Source organism: Choloepus didactylus, chromosome 10 (assembly GCF_015220235.1).
Source record: "Choloepus didactylus isolate mChoDid1 chromosome 10, mChoDid1.pri, whole genome shotgun sequence".
In the NCBI taxonomy this organism is placed as follows: Eukaryota; Metazoa; Chordata; class Mammalia; order Pilosa; family Megalonychidae; genus Choloepus; species Choloepus didactylus.
This window is the reverse complement of record NC_051316.1, coordinates 102,432,305-102,456,894: the sequence shown is the minus strand read 5'-3', so window position 1 is coordinate 102,456,894 and position 24,590 is coordinate 102,432,305. Positions and strand designations below refer to the sequence as shown.

The following is a 24,590-nucleotide window of genomic DNA, read 5'->3' as shown; positions in this document are numbered from 1 at the left end:
CATACATCACTTAAGGCATTAACTGCCCAGGAAAGGTATATCAGAGATAATTTGCAAAAGAACTCTGAAAACACTAAGGTATTACATAAATATTAGTAGTATTGTTTTTCCCTCTTCTCCAGCTTCTAAAACTCTTTCTTTATATCTTTATCATATTTCTTTTTTCCTCTAATAAGACAGCTGGCCTACCAGTAAACACTTTTCTGTCTCTCCAGAAGTACACTAAGGCAAATGTGTTTGTGGAATCTTGTTCTAAAGGAAGTAGTGGACAATCCATGATATTCTAGAATAAACAAACTTTTCCATATCTTATCCTTTAAAATGGTAAGGAATGTGAAACTTCTGAATACAACCCATATGGGCATGTTTTGCAGGGAGTGGAGAGAGCAAAAGTAAGCAACTACTATATTCTCAACCTCAAAGAACAGGATGATTAAGTTTTCTCATTATAGAAACCATGTGATGTGGTGGTAAGGACATTGGACTTGGAATCAGAAGACCTAATTTAGAATTCTTCTCTTCTATTACTATCTTTGTGACTTAGTAAACCAACTATAAGGAGTTCTTGTGAGGATTAAGATAAATATTTTTAAATACCAAGCATCTTAAACATTGATTATTGTTGAATTTGAAATTATAAACTTTTTAATAAAATTCCTTTCTATATTTTAAAGCCTTCTAGCACAATATGATTTATAAAGCATCCAAATTATCTATTGCCAAAAATGAAGTACAAAGCACCTTTTACAACAAAGAACTAAAAGTACTTAAAAACATCCCCTTATTTAAGCCAACAATATCCCTTTGAAATAATAGCCAAACAGAATTTTCTGAGTGATATGTGCTAGGCATTTTACTATTAACTAATTTAACCTTCACAACAAATGTGAGAAAAAAGTGAGGCTCAAAGAAATGAAACGACTTGCCTGAGGAGCAACGCTCTTACTTGGCAGCAGATCTTAGATTGACTCTAAAGTTTGTGTTCTTTTCTTTATATAACTGGTTCCTCAGCTTTTTGACTTGGAGTCTACAAAAAGCTAAGTGCTTCATACAAGGTCAAAGAATAATTATTTTCAATGTACTAGAAGGCAAATCCTCAGATTACAGGGTACTGCTCAACTAGATTAAGTCACCTCCAAATAACATACAATGTTAAAGGTAATTTCCAGATAATTCCTGCTTAATCTAATTTTGGCCCCCAAAATGTCCTGCTAAATTGAGTAAAACAAGTCCGTTTACCACTAGTCAAAGAAACTCTGATATTACCAAGTTTAAGCTTCAGATGTCCAAAGAAATAGATCTAGAATACTGATCAGAGAAAAAAATAAACCAAATAACAAGTTTCCTGAAACTGCAATGGTATGTTAATAAACAAATGAAGAACACAGCACTTCCAAAAAGCAGGTTGGTTCCTCAATAATTTTTTCCATGAAATTTAGAGAAACCATCACAAAGAAACATTGGTGGCCCAGGTGTTTTCAAAGAGTTAAATCAGAAAATTAGAAGCTTTTTAATCCTGATATATGTATACATAAGATATATAACATTCAAAGTGAGAGAATAAAAGTATACAAAATCTTGTAAATCTATGCCCCACCTCCCTCTTATTTAAATCAGACTTCTCCTTGTTAAAATAAAATTAACTTTACCCCCACTCTCTGCTGCTTACCTGTTGCAAAGTAAGCTAAGCGCTCCATGTGGACTACAGTTACATGGCAGACAGAGCCCAGAGCCGTAAGTGTGATTCAGGTAAAAACCATCCTTGCAGGTTTCGCAGTGAAGACCCTGATAACCTGGCTGACACTCACACTGCCCTGTGGTTTGGTTGCAGCGATTCACATCCAGGCTTCCAACTACAGAGCAGTTACATACATATTCTGCAAAGGAAAGAAGGAAAGAAACATTATTAAGTAAGCCTTAATGCCTTCTTCTTTTTTTAGTATTTTTAAAATTCAATTATATTGAGCTATATTCACATACCATACAATCATCCATGGTGTACAATCAACTGTTCACAGTACCATCATATAGTTGTGCATTCATCACCCAAACAATTTTTTAACATTTGTCTTACAGAAGAAAGAATAAAAATAAGAATAAAAAATAAAAGTAAAAAAGAACACCCAAATCATCCCCCCCATCCCACCCTATTTTTCTTTTAGTTTTTGTCCCCATTTTCCTATTCATACATCCACACACTTAATAAAGGGAGTGTGAGCCACAAGGTTTTCATAATCACAGTGTCACCCCATGTCAGCTACAGTTATACAATCATCTTCAAGAATCACAGCTACAGGGTTGCAAGTTTGATAGTTTCAGGTATTTACTTCTAGCTATCCCAATATACCAAAACCTAAAAAGGGATATCTATATAGTGAATAAGAATGCCCTCCAGAGTGACCTCTCGACTCCGTTTGAAATCTCTCAGCCACTGAAACTTAATTTTGTTTCATTTCACTTCCCCCTTTTGGTCAAGAAGATGTTCTCAATCCCATGATGTCCAGGCTCATCCCCAGGAGTCATATCCTGCGTTGCCAGGGAGATTTACACCCCTGGGAGTCAGATCCCAGGTGGGGGGGCGGGGCAGGGCAGTGAATTCACCTGCCGAGTTGGCTTAGCTAGAGAGAGAGGGCCACATCTGAGCAACAAAGAGGCACTCTGGGGGAGACTCTTAGGCACAACCATAAGAAGGCTTAGCCTCTCCCTTGCAGCAACAAGCTTCATAAGGGCAAGCCCCAATCAAGGGCTCAGCACACCAAATTGTCAGTCCTCAATGTTTGTGAGAATTTCAACAATAACCTAGGTGGGGATGCCCAACATTTCTACATTTTGCCCCAGCTCCTCAGGGGGGTGCTGTCAAATAAACCTTAATGCCTTCTTAATAAAAAGAATACTATTTTATTTTTCTTCATAAATTTTCATGACAACTTTGTAAGGATAGATCAAATTAATTCTAGTTCAATTTACTTTCTATCCTGCTTAGTTTACTTAAATTGGGAAATATACACAGAAAAGTACATAAAACTAAGTGATTAGTAATTTCACAGCTAGCACTCTCAATTTCCTTTCCAGTACTCTTCATCTCCTATCTCTCTTACCCCACAATTCAGTGTGTGGGTCTTTATATTATATTAGTTTTGTGGGATTGGAAGCTCCAAAAGGCAGGACCCATGTTTATTTACATAGCAGTGAGAGTCTCTGACATGTTGGAAATGACAACATGTTAAATAATAAATAATCCCATTGTACAACAACAAAAGCATAAAGGCTCAGATAACTGTGGTAACCTACACAAGGTCACACAAGTTTGTGCTATAACTGGAATCATAAGATAACACATTCTGTTCTAGAAAAAAATAAAGGAGAACTGAAATTTAAAGGTTAGGGAATGATGAACAATAAAGCCCAGACAAGAAAGTTTACAAGTTTATCCTAACTAGTGGTTTAAAACCAATCATGATTTGGGTCTCTTTCCCAAATTAAGACTTTGATAATAACCATTTCCTTTACATAATTTCAAACATATTTTTGACAAAAATACTTAGAAGCCCTTAGTTTTAGCCTTTTAATTCAAAATCACATTTAATGGTCAGCTAGGATTTGTTTTTTGCTACCATTTCTATTCATTTTATCAAGAGGAAAACATTTTCAACATAATTTGATATCTTATCATAGGACTTCGTAAACATGGGCAAAAACATGTAGTTTAAACCAACTGCAAATAAAACAAAACCCTGTGTATATTTTAGGAATAGCTCCCCTCTAAAATAGCTATGGGCCTATACTTAAAGATCCCAGAGAAATATATGGTACAAATTATATTTCTGAATAGATAAGGTACTATATAAAATGATGTTATACTGATACAAATTCAGCTTACATAGTCTTTAATGCTGTTTCTGATGATATAAAAGAAGTTACTAGGTAACTGCAAACCCAGAGTCTTACATAGAAAAGGTATAACAACATTTGCTTCTCTATTCTAATCTCAAAATTCTAATGTAATTACAAATAACCTGTCCATACAAGTCAAAACAAATTCCATAAATAAATTCCTACTTAGCAAACTATACCAACTCTGTATCTCCCACCCTTCTTCTGCAGTTCCTAAATTTTGATGTCAGCCTATCTCCCTGCTCTCCACACCTTTTCTAAGTTGTGAATATGACAAACAAATAAATATATGCCAGAGGGGGATTTGTTTATTTTACATATATTTCAAGACTGGATGGTGAATTAGTTACAAAACCCAAAGGAGAGTACAAATTTCTTCATCCCTGAGCCTAGGAAAGGAATCAGCTTCTCATAACAATTAAGGTTCTTATTTTTACTAGGCTACGTAAGCATGACATTTCTTTGACAGAGTTACATGTTTTCACATTATTTCTACTTTCCGGGTATGTGCATGTGTGGTTTTTGTAAAGAGCGAAGCCATGTTTAGTGGTCTGTAAACCTGCCAACGCCAACTTCATGGCAAGATCTTCACTCCACCAAAAATGAACAGAATGCTTAGAACAACATTTTTCTTCCAAAATCTGGCAGAATTTCAGCATACATCTAATTTCATCACAAGTTAAATTAACTAAATCGTGCTGGTATGGGCAGAACTAGCTCAAGAAAAAGGAAAAGACTAAAAAACCCTATAATAAAGGCTAAGAATTTTATTCTATTATTTCCTTACTAATGTACTTCCATCTGAAAACTGAATCCCAGTGTCGCCAGTTAATGAGACAAGCAGTGTTGTATTTTTCTTTAAAGAACTCAATTAATCTAAGAACCCTGGGACAAAAACACTCAATTTTTTTTTTTTTTTGGCAAAGTTCTAAAGGATAAACTTTCAGTGCTAACCAACTTCATTCGTTACTAGTATTTTATAAAATCAATCCAACCTCTTCATTATTCCCTGAACATCTTTTTAGTCCTATCTCTGATACTATGCTCACTCTGTGCTCCTTAGAATGCTTTCTCCTCTCTATTCAAACCTATCCCATATTTCAAAATCTAGGTGAAACTCACTACTACATAACCTCTAACTCTATTGTCCCTTCTGTGAATCCATAACATCTTCTCCCTATCACTCTCATTTGACACTAATTTGAAGAGGCAGTAAAGTTTAGCAGTTATGAGCATGGACTGTAGAGTCAGAGAGCTAAGATTTAAATTCTGCTTTCTCACTTACTAACTTCATGACCTTAGGCAAGTTACTTAACCGATTTGTGCCTTAATTTTCTCCTTTGTAAACAAGGCATAAGAATAATACATATGACCCTCAACACATAAACTGGAAGGGGTTTGAAGTTTGAACCACTGCAATAATTAATACAATTAATACAATAGTTGGAAGAAAAGGATACCAAGTGTGCCAGTTTGGATGTATTATGTCCCCCAAAACACCATGTTATTTGATGCGATCTTGTGGGGGCAGATGTATTAGTGTTCATTAAGTCGGAGTCTTTGGATTAGGTTGTTTCCATGGAGATATGACCCACCCAACTCTGGGTAATACCTTTGATAAGATTAATTCCATGGAGGTGTGGCCCTGCTCATTCAGCATGGGTCTTAATTAAATCACTAGAGCCCTATAAGAGCTCAGACAGAAGGAGCTTCGTGCCGCAGCCAAGAGAGTTATTTTGGAGACAGCCACTGAAAGCAGACTTTTGCTGACTGATGCTTTACTCCGGAGAAGCTAAGAGTGGAAACAACGCCCCAAGAGCAACATTTTGAAGAATGTACAGGAGCTGAGAGAGGAGCTGGAACACAACCTGGTATCAGCAGACACCAGCCAATGTGCTTTCCCAGCTAACAGGTTTTCCAGATGCTACTGGTATTCCATTGGTGAAAGTATACTTGTGTTGATGCCTTAATTTGGACATTTTCATGGTCCTCAGACTATAAATTTGTAATGGAATAAACCCCCTTTATAAAAGCGAATCCATTTCTGGTATTTTGCATAATGGTAGCATTAGCAAACCGGAACACCAAGTAAAATAACATAAATGCAATTCAGAGCCCACAGTTTTGGTACACACTGTGGACAATATGTAAATGCCTGGGAATGGGTTTACCATGGCAGTTTTGGACACTGTCTGAGAAACGGAATTAGTGTCCTGTCATATAAAATCCAAATTGTGGATCATCTAGATAGAGAATAAGAGGGTAGTGTAAGCACACCAAGCTCCATACATTATGTATATGCATGCCCTACAAATACAGTGTGTCCCAAGTTAAATGAATGCTATGAGCAACTGTAATAAAGTTAAAGAACTGTGTCTATTAAATTGTGTCAGGCAAACTTGTTAACTTGCATATAAGAGTAAAATCTCAGACCCTTCACATTCTTGACATTCATGTGGAACCAAATATGGAGTAAACACAGAAACACTGCAATCTCCTTACTAAGAGTCTGGCATTGTGAAAAAGAATAAAGGAAATTTCAATTGATAGAAAGAATGGAAAAGACCTCCAGTCAAGAAGAGAAGTGCTGACTTTTTAATGAGGTTGAATCTTAGAGCAGCACAAAAGAGTCTGTGTCATAACTAATGACAAGTCACTAGTGTGGATATTAGTGGAAATGAATATGAAAAGGACACCAAAAGTTCAGAAAAGCCTGAGAGAAATGCCAAAAAAAAAAATCATTTGGTTGCCAGTTGCCCAACAGTAAATATGAAATAAACTCTCCATCACTCGACTGGCAGGTTTCCTTTCAGTGCCATTTTATTCTTGGGGAAACTCTGGAGAAATAGAGAAGAGTAATATAAATGTTACCAGAGAGATCACAATCTTTAGCAATTTTTTTCCTTTTTTGTTCTTTGGCTTCTGAGGAGCAATGAAATACAGTGATTTGTACCCTGAAGAAGAACAAGAAACTAAAGTCTGGTACCAAATTGCTTTGAGCATTTGAAATACCAAGGCCTAGAAAACAGGCAGTAAATTGGCAAAAAATTTTTTTCCTGAGAATTTGAACTTAAAGGATGATTTTGATGTAAAAGTATCCAAAGCAATCACTACATCTAAACCAGACACTGCATTTCATTTTTCCAAACAGTTCTTACCAAGGGCCAATGGACTAAATTTTCAGCATTTAATAAAAAGAGAAATTTTGCTTAGAAGTCCCGTTAAGTACCTGACTTATGGACTAACATCTATCCTGGTAAGAAATTATTTCCCTGAATATATTAATGATCTTTTCTGGACCTTTTAGACACCTGGTAGAACTCTCTCTGCTTCAACATTTAACTACCTCATATCCCCTGCTCAGTAAAAAGCCCATTACATCTTCCAGAAAATTTTAAGTGTATTTTGGTATCTGTAGCTGCTTTGCACTAATGATGGGGGTTTTTAGAAAAATATTTCTTGTGATAATATGTCCCAATCAATATGCCCTCCGTCTCTTTTGTACTTATTTTTGAAGTTCTTTCTGAAGAACTAGCGCTATAATTGACTGGGATATCTGGAAACTTAAGCATTTTGGCACAATAGTGTGTTAACCCTTTGCAGACTTAAAAAAAAGACAAAGATGTATAAAAGCAGTAACGTGAATGACTTACTAATAAGAAATTGAAAAAAAAACTCCTTAAACAATTCATGATATAAAACTCCTAGAACAAAGAAGTGTTAATTGAAAACAGCACCATTCCTAAACAAAAATGATTACAAAGCAAGTATTGCATTCCATCATCACTACTGGAAAAATACTTTATAAATATAATGAATACAGAACACTCACAGGAAACTGGTTCAGGAATATAGCCTGAAATTCTATCTATAGCCTCTTGTAAAATTATGATAATACCTTTTGTTCTAGTTTGCTAATGCTTCAGAATGCAAAACACCAGAGATGGATTGGCTTTTATAAAAAGGGGGTTTATTTGGCTACACAGTTACAGTCTTAAGGCCATAAAGTGTCCAAGGTAACACATCAGTAATCAGGTACCTTCACTGGAGGATGGCCAATGGCATCTGGAAAACCTCTGTTAGCTGGGAAGGCACGTGGCTGGCGTCTGCTCCAAAGTTCTGGTTCCAAAATGGCTTTCTCCCAGGACGTTCCTCTCTAGCAAGCTTGCTTCTCTTCAAAATGTCACTCACAGCTGCACTCCATTCAGTCTCTTTGAGTCAGCATGTTTTATATGGCTCCATTGATCAAGGCCCACCCTGAATGGGTGGGATCACACCTCCATGGGAGTATCCCACCAAAGTCACCACCCACAGCTGGGTGGGGCACATTCCAAGCAAATCTAACCAGCACCAAAACGTCTGTCCTACAAGACCACAAAGATAATGGCATTTGGGGGACACAATACATTCAAACCGGCACACCTTTGCAAAACTCAATTTCTGACTCCTTTCATTCATTCAACAATGATTTCACTCTAGTTTTTCAATATCTTGAGATTTAAGTATCGATTAAGAATACAAAAAAATAAAACTGCTCTAGGCTATTCCAAACTTTTCCACTCTTCCTCATATTCAGAAAACATACAAAATGTACTGTAATATTGATGGCATTTTTTGTTCAACCTCAAATTAGCAAAAAGTAGAGTATATTTGAGTATTTAAAATGCATTAACAGCCAGAAACAAAAAGACAAATAACATCTCACTAATAGGGACTAAATATAATGTGCAAACTCTGAGAATTGAATGCAAAAGCACAGCTTATCAGGGGAAGGCTTACTGTAAAGGTTCTTAGATTGTAAGCTCTTACAGCAGTCACATCTATTCCTGAGTTGGTATAGATATTTCTAAATTCTGAGATACTGAGCTCTTTGTGTATAATTTGGTTGTTCCCTGGAACTTCAGGTATCTATGTGACACCTGAGACTCAGAGCCAGAGTTCCGCAGCTATGACAGTCAATATTACATCATACAGCAACTGTTTAAAAAGCTGAAAAAGACATCAGACTTCAATTAGAGATACGAATGAAGCTGATATGGTTAGGACTAAGGCAAATCAGACTAAAGAGTAAAGGACGATATTGACTGTGCTTTAAAACTTCAACTTCTATGTTAGGCCAAAGTAAGAGATGTTTGTTTGGTGTAAAATTTATATTTTCTGTAGCACACTATCCAATTTAACTTGTATGGTCAATTTATTCAAACACTATAATTACATGGAACCTTAAATAGGAAGTGAGATCTTATTGGTTTGTATAGGTTAGTGTGAGACCCCGATACATCCCAGAGTAATTTGGGCAGAGAATAAAAAAGTATTTGCAAAGCCTTCTTGAAGGACTGGGGAAAAATGTAGAAATATTACACTTCCCCACCTGGGAAATTCTTGATATTCTTGCAAGCATTGGGGACTATCAATTTAATAGGCAAAGCCCTTGATCTTGGAGGTTGCCCTTATTAAACCTATTCCCACAAAGGAGAAACTATGCCAACTTATAATTATGCCTAAGAGTCACCCCCAGAGAACATCTTTTATTGCTCAAATGTGGCCTCCTTCTCCAAGCCAACTCTGCAGGTAAACTCACTGCCCTCCACACTACATGTGACATGACTCCCAGGGGTGTAAATCTCCCTGGCAACACGGGACATGACACCTGGGAATGAGCCTGGCCTTGAATTGTGGGATTGAGAAAGCCTTCTTGTACTGAAAGGGGGAAGAGAAATGAAACAAAATAAAGTTCCAGTGGCTGAGAGATTTCAAATAAGAGTTGAGAGGTCATTCTGGAGATTATTCTTATGCATTATACAGATGTCCCTTTTTAGTTTTTAATGTATTAGAATAGCTAGAAGGAAATACCTGAAACCGTTAAACTGTAATCCAGTAGCCTTTATTCTTGAAGATGATTGTATAACCATAAACTTTTACAGTGTGACTGTGTAATTGAAAACCCTGCAACTGACACTCTCTTTACCCAGTGTATGAACAGATGAGTAAGAAAATAAAGACAAAAAATGAATAAATAATGGGGGGGGAAGGGAAATGGGATGTTTTGGGTCTTCTTTCTTATATTCATTCTTTTTTTGTTTTTTTTTTTCTGGAGTAAAGAAAACATTCAAAAATTTATTGTGATGAATGTACAAGTATATGATGATAATGTGGACCATTGTTTGTACACTTTGGGTGATTACCTGGCATGTGAAGGTATCTCAATAAAAATGCATTAAAAAATAAAATAAAATGCATTAAGACTTAAAACTTAATCTTGTAACCAAAATTTAAAACATGTAAAAATGCAATTAGTAAATTTAAAATAATATGAAAAATATTTCTAAAGCATTATTAATATGAACCAAAAGTAAAGCATACCTTATGTTCTTAAACGAAATTATTTAATATATACAAAAGGTGATTTTTTTAAGCATCAGCAGGTTTTTAATTTTCCCAAATATCCTTTAAAATAAGGGAAGGATTTCCCCCAGGGCTTCAAAATGTCTATAATAACATTCTGTTTGGACATGCATATCATTCTTTAGTATCTTGCTCAAGAAAACATAATTACTTAGACAATATCTAGAAGTCTTCTATCATTAGGGCATAAGTTGAGTTTCTTGGGCTATATTATTATATGGGAACAACTAATTCCAGAATATAAAATATTTGGGGAGGTAAATGCACTGAATCATGACATTAGCACCCATCATACTGTAACAGTTATTATCATTTCCTGCATTATACCCTAATGCCAGAGAATCAACACATCTTACCAATTTCCCAGGGAATAACTTCCTCTTCCTCTACCTTTTCTCCATCTTCCTCCTTATTTTTTCTCTCTCTACTAATTGTGGTCCGATGTTTGAAAACTAAATGATGCAAAGAATGCAATGCAAAGTAGGTACCCAATATAACAATAAATACTATTTTTAGCATTTGGCCTTGCATAAAAAAAGATGCTCAACATCATTCATCTTTAAGGAAATGCAAATTAAAACCGCAGTGAGCTATGACTTCATACCCACTACGATGGTTGTGAAATTAAAAAAAAATAATAAAATAACAAGTTTTGACAAGAATGTGGAAAAACTGGAACTATTGTGCATTGCTGGTGGGAATGTAAAATGGTACAGCCACTGTGAAAAACAGTCTGACAGTTCTCAAAAAGTTAAACATATAATTGCCATATAAATTAGCAATTCCACTACTAGATATATACCCAAAAGAACTGAAAGCAAAGACTCAAACAGATACTTGTACACTGCAGCATAATTCAAAATAGCCAAAACAACCCAAGAGTCCATCAAAGATGGATAAACAAAATATGGCATATACATATAATGGAATATTATTCAGCCATAAAAGGGAATGGAGTTCTAATACATGCTACAACATGGATGAACCTTGAAAAGATAATGCTAAATGTAATAAGCCAGACCCACAAGGACAAATATTGTATGATTCCACTTACATGAAATATCTAGAATAAGCACATTCAAAGAAAGTAGTAGAAAGTAGATTACAGGTTACCAGGGGTTGTGGTTGGGGGACAGGGGAGCATGCAGAGTTATTGCTTAATTGGAATGGAGCTTCCGTTTGGAGTAAAGAAAAAGTTTTGGTAATGGATAGTGGTGATGGTAGCACAACCATGTAAATATAATTGATGCCACTGAATTGTATAATTAAACATGGTTAAAATGACAAATTGTATATTAAATATGTTACCACAAATTTTTAAAAATCTGTTTTAATAATTAAAAAAACTTTTTAAAAAAGGCAATTTTTAATAGAATAGATTCTTAAATTTTGCTAGAGTAAAACCTTGGTGTGCCATACGCAACTACTTTAACTGGACTGTGGCATTAAAGTCAACTGGCATCCAGCTCAGTCTTTCTCAAAACTAATTTACAATTAAGATAACAGGAAGTGATTAATGCTTCAGCTGATCATTGCATAAGGAACTGTGGAACATTTTAGGATTTAAAATTCTATTTAACTAAAAGGAGTAGAATCTTTTTCCTTTCCCTTTGGCTCCAACTTAAGTCTTGGGCTTTAAATGTCCCCTGCAGAATGAGGGAGAAGAGGAAAAAAACGAAAGATAAAACTTATAAGATTCCCATCCATATTTTCATATACAATTGCTTAGTTCCTTTTGAGATTTATCAATAAAACCCCTCCTCTGCTTAAACAAAGACAAGGAAAATGCATGTAATTATAACAACTTTGAATCTATCCCATCTACTTAACATTCAACTTCACCCTTTTTCACAAACGTAACATAAGATCCACAAAAATAACATCTCTCCTGATTTTCAGGTTAAGAAGAAAAGGAAAACTGATTATCAAAATCAAGAATGGGAATGCTTAAGTCAAACCTCTGCTGTACATCCAAAGATTTTTTAAAAATCCAAACTATATTATTTTGAATACAGGCCAGATTTCCTAAGTGTGCAGTGCATTTATTTCAAAACGTACTTTTTATTAGGCCAGTATTTCATCTCTGCAGGTTTAGAGTAAAGGAATCTTAGAAAGGCCTCATTCTAGGGAGAAGGAATTATCAACATAGAGTTTTATTTCTATAAAGGATCTTACTCTAGCACAACATTGATACTCAAATTACATTTCACATTTATGCTATGCCAGAGTATAGTCACAAATCTTTGCAAAGCTGGGAAACTTAATATTAAAGCTGATGAGTTTCTTGAGTTAAACCAGACTTTACAGAAATGTGGAAAGTTTTAAAGTCACCACATTTAAAGAAAGCTTTACCTTTTAAAATAAAAATGCATCCATTAAAATTCCCAATCACAATTCGCTATAGTAAAAACATTTCTTCCACTTTATGGAAGACATATGAAAAAAAACAGGCAACATGACCCAGGTTTTGTAGAAAAGTTTCTCTCTCACTTTTAAGGGCCATGTTATTAATGTTTGCCCCTGGCTTACTGCCAGTTTTCCACAATTCAAAGACAATTCATCTAATTAATAAGACAAGATGACAAGTTCTGGGAAAGGTTGCAATAGTTAGCTTTTACTAATAATAACAAAGATTATATTACCAGCTATTAAATATGTACCTCATGTATATCATATATTATACTAGAAATGTGACACATACAGCCTCCATTATTCTTCACCACAATCTTGTGACATAGGTACCTTAGATGAGGAAACTGAGTTGAAGAGAGATGAAAAAAATCATATAACTAACAAGTACTGGAGAAGTGACTGGAACTCAAACTGAATAACCCCAAAGTCCATGTCTTTGTGCTACGAAATCCTTCTGCCTATAAAAGTGAGTAGAAAAACCACCAGAGTTAGAACCCTTTAAAACTATTTTTTGCCTCTAATTAACCAGCTCTCTGACCTTCAATAAGTCTAACTGTTCTGAGTTTCAGTGTTTTTGATCTATAAAGTGGGGATAATTTTTGACATCTGTCATAAGAGATATTCATTTGCTGCTTCATTCTACAAATAATTTGAGGAAGTTTACCATCAGAACATATGTAAAGAGATAATTAAAAAATAACTAAATAGCCATGATTTCATAATGATATAACTAAATAACAGAGTAAATAAAAAATAGAAATCCAATTAATAAATGTAGAAGGGATGATGAACATTAAAAAATTACCATTAGGCAAACACCATAGAAATAATTGTTGCAAACAACAATGTAAAATTAGCAGATGAGAGTATTATATGAAATAGGATATTTGCATAGTCTCAAAGTATCTCCCCATAAAATACTTATTAATTACAAAAGGAAAAATAGTAACTTCAGAGTAAAGAAATACGGCATGTATCACCTTAGCCAAGTGATCAAAGTTAACATCTCCAAATTATGTACCTTCTGAGATGACATACTAACAAAGGAACAACATCACTTTTGTGGTGAAAAAAAAAAAAACACCAGACAAACACAAACTTAGGGATATTTTACAAAATAACTGACCAATGTTCAAAAGTATCAAGGTCATGAAAGTCAAAGAAAGACTAAGGAACTATTGTAGATTGGAGGAATCTAAGGAAAGATATCAACTAAATACAATGTGGATTCCTTGATTGGATCTGGGGCAGAATAAGGGCATCACTAGGAAAATTGGCAAAATTCAAATAAGGTTGGGAAGTTAATAAATTGTGTTGTTATTGATGTTAATTTCTGGTTTCGATAATTTTGATAATATGTAAGACTTAGGAGAAGTTGAGCAAAGATATATGTGAATCCTCTATACTATTTTTCGACTTTTCTATAAGTAAAATTACCTCAAAAGAATATTTTAAAGGAAAAGAAATAATAACTAAGAAAAATCAAGATCAGAATAATTAGATGTTGACACCAAAAAATCAAGGCTACAGACCAAACTCTTCTTACCCTTAAAGTTCGTGGCCCTATTTGAATACCATTCATGATCCAGAATGGGATCTAATAATGGAGGAAAAAATCCTCAAAAGAACACTGGTGGAACATGTAAAAAAATGGAAATATATACTGTAATCTTTATACCAATGAAAAATTTATTGAACTTGATAACTGTAGTTAAGTTGTTATATAAGCCAACATTCTTGTTCTTAGGAAATGTACATGGAAGTATTAATTGTTCAAGGAGCATGAAGTATACAACCTACTCTCAAAGGTTTAGAAAATAGATAAATAGACAGTCAGGCGGAAAGATGGATAGATAGAATGATAATGCACATATGCCAAAATGTTAAAAATTGGTGATAAGGGTATCTGAGTGGGGGAAGGGGTATTGGAGTTCTCTTTATAGGTTTTGTATTATTTTCACAACCATTCTGTAAATTTGAAATTATTTCATAATGAAAAGTTAAAAAAAAATGGAGCTTCCTCATTGCTCTCTCTTCTGGGGGAAGCCAGCTGCCATGTCAGAGAACACTCAGCAATCCTATGGAGACGCCTACATGGAGGGGAAAAGAGACTCTGCCAGCAGCCATGGGAGTGAGCCCTGCAGCCCCAGTTTAGCCTTCAGCTGACTGCAGGCCTGGCCAACATTTTGACTGCAACATGATGAGGACCTAAGCCAGAACCACCCAGCCAAAGTCACTCCCAAATTCCTGACCTACAAAATCTGTAATATAATAAATGTTTGTTGTTTCACAAAAGAAAAAACAACTGATCAGGTTGTGAGGGATTGAAGGAATGTAGCTGTGACAAATGAATCTAACCATATGACAAATGCATCACCCAACAACACTGAAGGGGATGGGGCAGAAAAGACCTTTCCTAAGTAACTCTATAGAGAGGGACTAGAAATGACATCCCAGTAGCAATGGGCACACCTACTGTCCAGACCTTGGTTTCTAAATAGCTAATATTGTGGAGTCTTTCCCTCTGTTTTCCCTGATCCATGTGTGTGAGAGAGAGTAAGATTATTTACATAAAGAAGTAATCACGTGCATAGTTAGAATGATGCTGAACATACTGCTGAATTTCTTGCTTTTTTCCCTTAACATTGGCACCATGAGCATTTTCATGTCATCAGAAATGTTTTACAAACACCATTTAATTAATGCATAATATTCCATAGTACGAATATTGCAGTGGTCAGTCTCTCAGATGGCCCCCAGTGATCCCTACCTCCTGGTATTCATGTCCGTGTGTAACTCCTTCTGCTTGAGTGTGGGCCGGACATACTGACTTTCTTCTACTGAACAGACTACAGCAGAAGTAATGGGATGTCATCTCAGTGCTCAGGTTACAAAAGCCTGTGGTTTCCATCTTGGGTCTCTCACTCTCTCGCTCTGAGGGAAGCCAGCTGCCCGTGAAAGAGTCCAGATGGCAAGGAACTGAGGTCTCCAGGCAACTAGCACATGAGTGAGTTTGGAAGTGGATCCTCCCCAGAACAAACCTTGAGATAATTATCATCCCAATCAACACCTTAATTTGAAGCCTTATAAGAGACCTTGAGTCAGAGTCACTCAATTGAGCCCTGCCCAGATTCCTGACCCACAGAAACTGTGGCGTAATAAATGTTTGTAATTTTTATGCAGCAATAGATAACTAAGATAGATTCATAATAATATATTGAACCATTTTCCTATTACTAAACATTTAGGTTATTTGCGATTGTTTTGCTATTATTAAAAAGCACTGATCACATACATTTTTGCCCATATTCTTTTACATGGTATTACTGAGTCAAAGGATATAATTTGAAAAGATTCTTCATATAAATTCTCAAATTATTTTCCAGAAATATTGAATCAATTTACACTTTCACCAACAGCTTGTTAGAAAATGTCTTACTCATGCTTACCAACAATTATCATTTTTAATGTTAGATATTTTCTTTTTCATTGTTTCATATATGTAAGTAATGTTACATGTATTCTTTTGTTTCTATCAAATGTTTCATAATACAAATGCTTACACTTGAATTATTCCATAGCTAAATTATGAAACATTTTTGTTTAAACCTGTATTTCTTCCATTACTAATGACACTGAACTTTTTTCATGTTTGCTAAGCATCTGTATTTATCCTGAGGAGAAAATTCAGTTCAAATCTATTCCCATTTTTCCACCGTTTTAGATTATTTGTTTCAATTTGTATAATTCTTCACAATATGAAGATTCTTTATCTTCATACTTCATCAGTAGTGGCAAATACTTTGAACAGTTTGCCTGCCTTTTAATTTTACTAAAATATTTTTAAGTGCTGAGGGCTTCATTATTATTTTTTCTATGGAATCAAATTTATCTTTTCCTATGAGTTTTCTTTTCACTGTCTTAATGCTTCGAAAAATTATTCCACATCCAGACAGCAAAAGCAATCTGAAAATTAATCTAACTTGTACCATCAGTTTGTTTGAACACCATAGGGGCAGGGGGCGGTGAATGGGAAGTGGGATTAGGTGAGTTTGTACAGGCTGAGGTGAAATCCCAGCACATCCCAGAGTGATATGGGCAGAGAGTATAAGTGTATTTGCGGGGCCCTCCTGAGGAGCTGGGGAGAAATGCGGAAGTGTTGGATTTCCCCACCTGGACTATTGCTGATTTTCCTGCAAACACTGAGGACTACCAATTTAGTGGGCCGAGCCCTGGATCTGGGGGCTTTGCCTTGTGAGGCTAGTTGCTGCAAGGGAGAGGCTAAGCCCACCTATAATTGTGCCTAGGAGTCCTCACCCACAGAGCCTCTTTGTTGCTCAGATGTGGCCCCCTCCCTCTCTAAGCTCATTCGGTAAGTGAACTCACTACCCCTCCTCCTACGTGGGATGTGACTCCCAGGGGTGTGAATCCCCCTGGCAACAATTCCTGGAGATGAGACTGGACCCAGAACTGTGGGATTGAGAGGATCTTCTTCACCAAAAGGGAGAAGAGAGATGAAGCAAAGTAGGGTTCCAGCGGTTGAGAGATTTCAAATGGAGTCGAGAGGTCACTCTGGAGGGTATACCTATGCGCTATATAGGTATAACCTTTTAGTCTTTAGTGTGTTGGAATGTCTAGAGAGAAATACCTGAAGCTGTCAAACTGCAACCCAGTGACTTTGATTCTTGAAGACAATTGTATAACTATAGATTGTGTAGTGTGACTGTGTGACTGAAAACCATGTGGCTCTCACTCCCTTCATCCAGTATACAGACAGAAGAGTGGGAAAATGGAGACAAAAATTAGATGAAGAATAGGGTGGGACAGAGGGGATGGAAAGATTTAGGTGTTCTTTTTTGTTTTTATCTTTAATTTGGAGTAAGGAAAAGGTTCAAAAATTGATTCTGGTGATGAACACACAACTGTATGATGGTGCTTTGAATAATTGTACATAGTGGATAACTGTAAGCTGTGTGAATATATCTCAACTAAACTGTATAAAAAAAGTAAATGAACAATGGGGGGAGGAAGGGAATGGGATGTTTTGTATATTCTTTTTTATTTTAATGTTCATTTTATTTTTTCGAGTAATGAAAATGTTCAAAGTTTGATTGTGGTGATGAAAGCACAACTATATGACACTGTGAACAACTGATTGCACACTTTGAATGACTGTATGTTATGTGATTTATATCTCAATAAAATTGCATTAAAAAGGTAATCTGAAATTATTTTTCATGGTTTCATTTTTTCATGTAAATATCTGATTGAAAAAAAAATTTATTTTGGTGTATAGTGTGAGGCAATGATTCCCTACCCCTCTACAAACACATACCTGTTCCACTGGCAGTTTTCCCTCAGCATAATTTAAAGAATAATCTATCCCTTGCATATTCTAGTGCACCCTAAAATTTGCTATTGCATATTGATTGTGATCCTTTACATATCATGTATTAGTATTGTTCTATATATCAGAATGTGTTTCTGATTTATTAAATGGATCTGCCTATTCTTGTACCAAAATACATTAAAAATTTTTAATTACTGTAGCTTCATAACTTGTTTTGCTAATGTATTAGTTTTTGTTTTACATTCTTTTGGTTATACAGTTATTTATATTTGCATTTGAACTCTATTGTCATGCTCCCCCATCCCACCCCCACAAATCCTACTGTTATTTTCACAGTAATTCCACTTATTTTAAAATTAAGATATCAAAAACTGGCAGCTTTATAATATTCAATTTTCCGAGCTACAAGAACTGGTATGCCTCTCCATTTATTCAGCTTTCTTTTCTATCTCTCAGAGAAATTTCATAATTAAAAAATATGTATATAAGTTCCATACATTTCTTGTTGAGATTATTCCTAAATATTTTATCATAAATGACAGTGGTAGTGGTAGCGGTTGGCAGCAGTGGTTAGAACTGTGATCGTTTTTCCATTATATCTTCTAATTAGTTTTGTCACTAATAATTAGTAACTTAGACTTCGGGGGTTATATACATACTCATTTTAATGAACTTATTATTTCTAATGGTTTTTCCCTTGACACTCCTGTATAACATTTCTATTTTTAAGTTACATGGTATGAGGTCTTTCATTGAAGGTCATATTTTACCCTGCTAATAGTAATCTCTCAGTAATTCTCCTGACTAACAACTTCGGTGATGACTATGGTAACAAAAATCTCAGTTTGCCAATAGTCTTTAATACAAAAGGATTTCTGAGAAATGATTATTTTAACAGCTCATGTGGGAAAATAAAGTAGTCCAGTGGTACACAATAAATGAAGGGAAAAAAGTCAGGAATATTATCTAGTTAGAAAACTACTTTATAACCACACCTATTTACATAATTCAAAGACAGGAAGTTTATGTAGACTCATTTGGTCATTTTCTAATTTCCATATAAAAAACTGCCTTGTTTTAACAATACAGATGAAGGTGGAGTAATTTAAAGGTAATTTATCTCCTTGGATTAAGGAGAATATGAGAATAAACTGAACTGGATCCAATGAAAGAATCTTTGTAAGATGTGCTTATATTTATATTTTTTAATTCAGATATAATTTAGAGTTTCCTCAACCACAACAAGCTGTGGATAAAACAAAGCAAACTGCTTCACACAAGTGCTTATCTTAATCCCTAGATAAACCTCATTACTATTAATTATAGTAAAAATAATTACCATTTACTATCACCTACAATATCCCAGCTTTTGCTAAGACATTTTACTTGTATGAACATTTAGTTTCATAACAACTTCTGCAAGGGTAGTGATCACTAGTCTTAGTTTATAAATAGGAAAACTAAAACTTACTTAGAGAAGCTATATACCTGCCCAAGACCACAGAGCTACAATAAGCAGTTGAGACAACATTCAAACCCCGGTTTATCTTACTGCAATGACCTTCCTCATTCCACTTCACCACAGAATTTTCTTCCTTTAAAAAGAAGGGGAGGAGAGAAGGGGCAAAAAAAAACAAAAGCAAACCCACCTGGTAGTGTTAAATGCAGTTTTTAAAAATATATCTGTTTTCTTTGCAGGCAAGTGACATAAAGTCAAATTATTACCAAACCGGGGTGGGGGGTGGGGTCTACAATATTAATTCCCAAATGGTGACATAGAAAACCTTGCATTTGCTTTTGACTGAGCCTTAATATATTGTTCTGAGCCCAAAATTCACTCTCATAATTAAATACTTGTCATCTGTTTATTTTATTTAAATGCATTACCGTAGCGCTAAAATTATACTGCTAATTAGTATCCCTTTAAAGGAATTATACTGACATAGGAGTTAAGAGTTCTGGATTATAGACTATGCTAAACTGGCAAACTACTACCTGAATTTAGACAAACAGTAATTTTTCTTTTTGTGCTATCATTTTCCCATTTGTATACATTTATTCAAGGGTTTAAAAAAAAAAACAATTTTGCCATTTAATAACAGTTAATTGGGGGGGAGGAAGAGGGGATGGGATGTCTTGGGTGTTCTTTTTTACTTTTATTTTTATTCTTTTTTTTTTTGGAGTAATGAGAATGTTAAAAATTGGTTGTAGTATGAATGAACAACTATATGATGATACTGTGAACAACTGATTGTTCATATTTGGATGATTGTATGGTATGTGACTATATCTCAATAAAATTGCATTTTAAAAAGAGTTAATTGCTTACTTTTTGAAAGTGCACTTTATTCTGTCAGGCCACCATCAAATTTAGAATGTACTGAAAGAAGTCATTAACCAAATACTGCCTATGAGGCTTAAAAGAGTAATATTCTATCAAGCATTGAATTTACGTGGGCATTTTTATTTACAGAATTATCACAGCATCCTTGAGTTTAAGAGGGGAATAGGGATAAGCCCAAAAACAGAAACCAAATTTGCACAACTTGAAAACTAGCTCCAGGCTAGAGTGGAAAGAGATCAAGCACTGAAGTCAAAGGGACCTGGGTTCAAATCCTTACACCATTGTGTTCTGGTTTGCTAATGCTGCCATCATGCAAAATACCAGAAATGGATTGGCTTTTATAAACGGGGCTTATTTGGTTACAAAGTTACAGCCTTAAGGCCATAAAGTGTCCAAGGTAAGGTATCAACAATAGGGTACCTTCACTGAAGGATGGCTGATAGCACCCAGGAAACCTCTGTTAGCTGGGAAGGCATGTGGCTGGCATCTTCTTCTTTGCTCCTGGGTTGTGTTTCAAAATGGCATTCTCCAAAATGTCTCTCTCAGTTGCTCTCCAAAATGTCACTTTACAGCTGCTCTGAGTTCCTTCTCTTTGTCAGCTCTTTTATATGGCTCCAGTGATTTAATTCAAACCAATGCTGAAAGGGTAGGATAACACTTCCATGGAAATTATCCAATCAAAGGTCTTGCCCACAGTTGACTGAGTCACATCTCTAAGGAAACAATCAATACGTTCCAACCTAATCAACACTAATAAATCTGCCCCCAAAGGATTTTATCAAAGAACATGGTGTTTTGGGGGACATAATACATCCAAACTGGCACACATTGTTTATAAGCTCTAGAGTCTTAAATTTCATGTCCTCTTTGAATTTTCATAAAATTGGGGTAATGATACCTAAGTTGTAAGGGTGTTCTAAGAATTAGAGAAGACAAGGTAAAGAAAGCACCTAAGATGGTGCACTCTCTTTCTCTACCTGACAATCTTTTTAGCAAAGCAGCATCCTTAGATATTAGACATAGATTGCAAGAATTGAGACACAAAAAGGGATCTTCAGAGATCTCTGAATGTACTAAAATTGTCTTAATTAATTGCATTAATGTCTTAATTTTGTAGCAACAGAGAAGAAAAGTTAAGAGGATAACTTCAAACTCAAGTTCTGCCAGTTGCTTCTAAGACTGGGACTAGATTTACTTTAGTGTCTCTGTTTACAGAGGCCAGAAGAGCAACTTAAAATCTAGAATTATCTGCTTATTGTGACACCTGGAAAATTAGATCAGGGTAAAAGAGTGCAGAGAGGGCAAGAGGAAAGGTCAATTGAAAAATGCTATCCTAAGGTGCCCAGTCATGGAACCTCGTAATTGCTTCCTAATTTTCAAAAGGATGGTTGGTCCCATATATTATAGTTTAATGTTAATCCCCAACCAACTCTAAAACATATCATTAAATGGATGGTTTGTGGATTCCTAGGAAGAAATATGTATTTGATCACAAAATTGTGCCATACTATCCTGTGAAAATACATGGAGTATATGGGAAAGAGTGAGTGGAAAACACCTATTTACTATGACTGAAGCAAAGACTGATAAGGAAGAATAGGAGAAAATACTTTTGGAAAGAGATACTGGGGCCATGAATTCCAGTCTAAGGAGTTTGCACTTGATCCTACATGGAGTGATTTTCCAAATAAGTTTTCGGTACATACCTGTTTCACAATCACCTGGGGAGCACATTAAAACACTAATTCCTGCATCCCACCCTAGACCCACTCAATCAAAATCTCTGGTGGAAGGGGACTCAGGAATATGCAATTTTACATGTTTCACAAATGATTCTGCCATACCCCAAAATTTGCTATAAGTAAAAGGGAAATATGGAAAGTTCTTGAGCAGAGTAGTGATGTGGACAGAGTTGGGCTTCAGAAGTAAAAAAAAGAAAAACAAAAATAGCAACAATAATAATGATAACAGTAACTACCTCTACTATTATTTACTATTTTATTTATTTATTACATGCCAGGCACTGTTTTTGCTAAAGTCATTTTATTGAGATATATTCACATACCATACAATCACCCATGGTGTACAATGTGCATTCATTACCCCAATCAATTTTTGAACATTTTCCTTATGCCAGAAAGAATAAAAATAGTAATAAAAAATAAAAGTACAAAAGAACACCCAAATCATCTCCTCCATCCCACCCTATTTTTTCATTTAGTTTTTGTCCCCATTTTTCTCTTCATCCATCCATACACTGCATAAAGAGAGTGTGAGTTATAAGGTTTTCACAACCACTCTGTCACCCCAGGTAAGCTACATGGTTACACAATCATCTTCAAGAATCAAGGCTACTGGGTTACAGTTTGATAATTTCAGGTATTTACTTCTAGCTATTCCAATACACTAAAACCTCAGAAGGGATATCTATACAGTGCATAAGAATGCCCTCCAGAGTGACCTCTCAACTTCATTTGAAATCTCTCAATGTGGGTGGGATCTTTTGATTAGGTTGTTTCCTAATCAAAGATGTGACCCACCGAATTGTGAGTGGGGCTTCTGATTAGATTATTTCCATGGAGATGTGACCCTGCCCATTCAGGTGGGTCTTAATTATTTTACTGGAGTCCTTAAGAAGCTGAGAGAGAGAGAGAGAGCACTCAGAGTCGACACAGACCCAGACATTTGGAGATGCTAAGAGATGAAGCCCAGAGTTTTCCCTGGAGAAGCTAAGAGAGGACCCCCAGATGCTTACAGAGAAACGCCCTGAGAGAAACAAGCAAGGATGCACAGGAGCTGAGAGAGACAAGCTAAGAGAGACAGAAGCCCAGAGACATACTGGAGAAATCCATTTTTGAAACCAGAACCCAGGAGATGAAGGATTAGCAGACATCGCCCATTTGCCTTCCTATGTGACAGAGGAACCCCAGATGCCATTGGCCTTTCCTCAGAGAAGGTGTCTACCCCTTGATGTCTTAATTTGGAAATTTTCATGGCCTTAGAACTTTAAATTTGCAACCTAATTGTTCTAGTTTGCTAATGCTGCTGGCATGCAAAACACCAGAAATGGATTGACTTTTATAAAAGGGGGTTTATTTGGTTAGCTGGGAAGGCATGTGGCTGGCGTCTGCTCCAAAGTTCTGGTTTCAAAATGGCTTTCTCCAAGGACATTCCTCTCTAGGCTGCAGTTCCTCAAAAATGTCATTCTTAGTTGCACCTGGGGTATTTGTCCTCTCTTAGCTTCTCCAGAGCAAGAGTCTGCTTTTCAACAGCCATCTTCAAACTGTCTCTCATCTGCAGCTTCCGTGCTTTCTTCAAAGTGTCCCTCTTGGCTGTAGCTCCTCTTCAAAACATCACTCACAGCTGCACTGAGTTCCCTCTGCCTGTCAGCTCATTTATATGGCTCCGCTGATCAAGGCCCACCCTAATGGGTGGGGCCACGCCACCATGGAAATATCCAATCAGAGTCATCATCCACAGCTGGGTGGGGCGCATCTCCAAAGAAACACTCAAAGAAATCTAATCAAAACTGATAATGTCCGCCCACACAAGATTACATCAAAGATAATGGCGTTTGGGGGACACAATACATTCAAACTGGCACGCTAATAAATCCCCATTGTTAAAAGCCAGTCCATTTCTGATATATTGTACTTCCAGCAGCTTTAGCAAACTGGAATACAATCTATCAGGAGGATCTGGACATTGTCACTAGTAATGATTACTTCTGCATATATACGGATATGTTTAGCACAGTAAGTAGGATCTCTGTGTGTATTATGCAATGAAATTAAGTATTTTTACTTCTTGAATAAGTAAACACTGCAAGGTGGAAAATATAAGTGATTGCAGTTGTCCACAGTGCTAGAAGTTTAACAGATTTGGAGTTAAGAGAAAAGTAAAAAAGCTGAGCCATAATCATTCCAAGGGACACTTAAAAGAAGTAAGTACTTTTTTCTTTTGGAGCCGGAAGGGGGCTATCTTGTACTTTGTGTTCCCTATCTAGTATCGTTAATCCCACACCATATTGACAAATTCTTCCCGCTCCCTGCCACACTTCACTATTATCAAATATTATACAGTATAAACATTGTTCCACACTGCAACCTGTGAAGTTACTTGCTTTATCACCATGACTAAGCATTTGGGTAACACTTCATAATCAAAAAGAATGACACAATAGAG

The 24,590-nt window shown here is 35.8% G+C and overlaps 1 protein-coding gene across 1 annotated transcript in view; it reads right to left on the bottom strand.

The window, feature by feature from the left end:
* The window catches only part of MEGF9 (multiple EGF like domains 9), a 131,412-nt gene that overhangs the window by 83,342 nt on the left and 23,480 nt on the right, over positions 1-24,590 (bottom strand). The window contains exon 2 of the mRNA XM_037851314.1: positions 1,670-1,877. Coding sequence (XP_037707242.1) covers positions 1,670-1,877 — 208 coding nt within the window. The remainder of the gene's footprint in view (positions 1-1,669; positions 1,878-24,590) is intronic.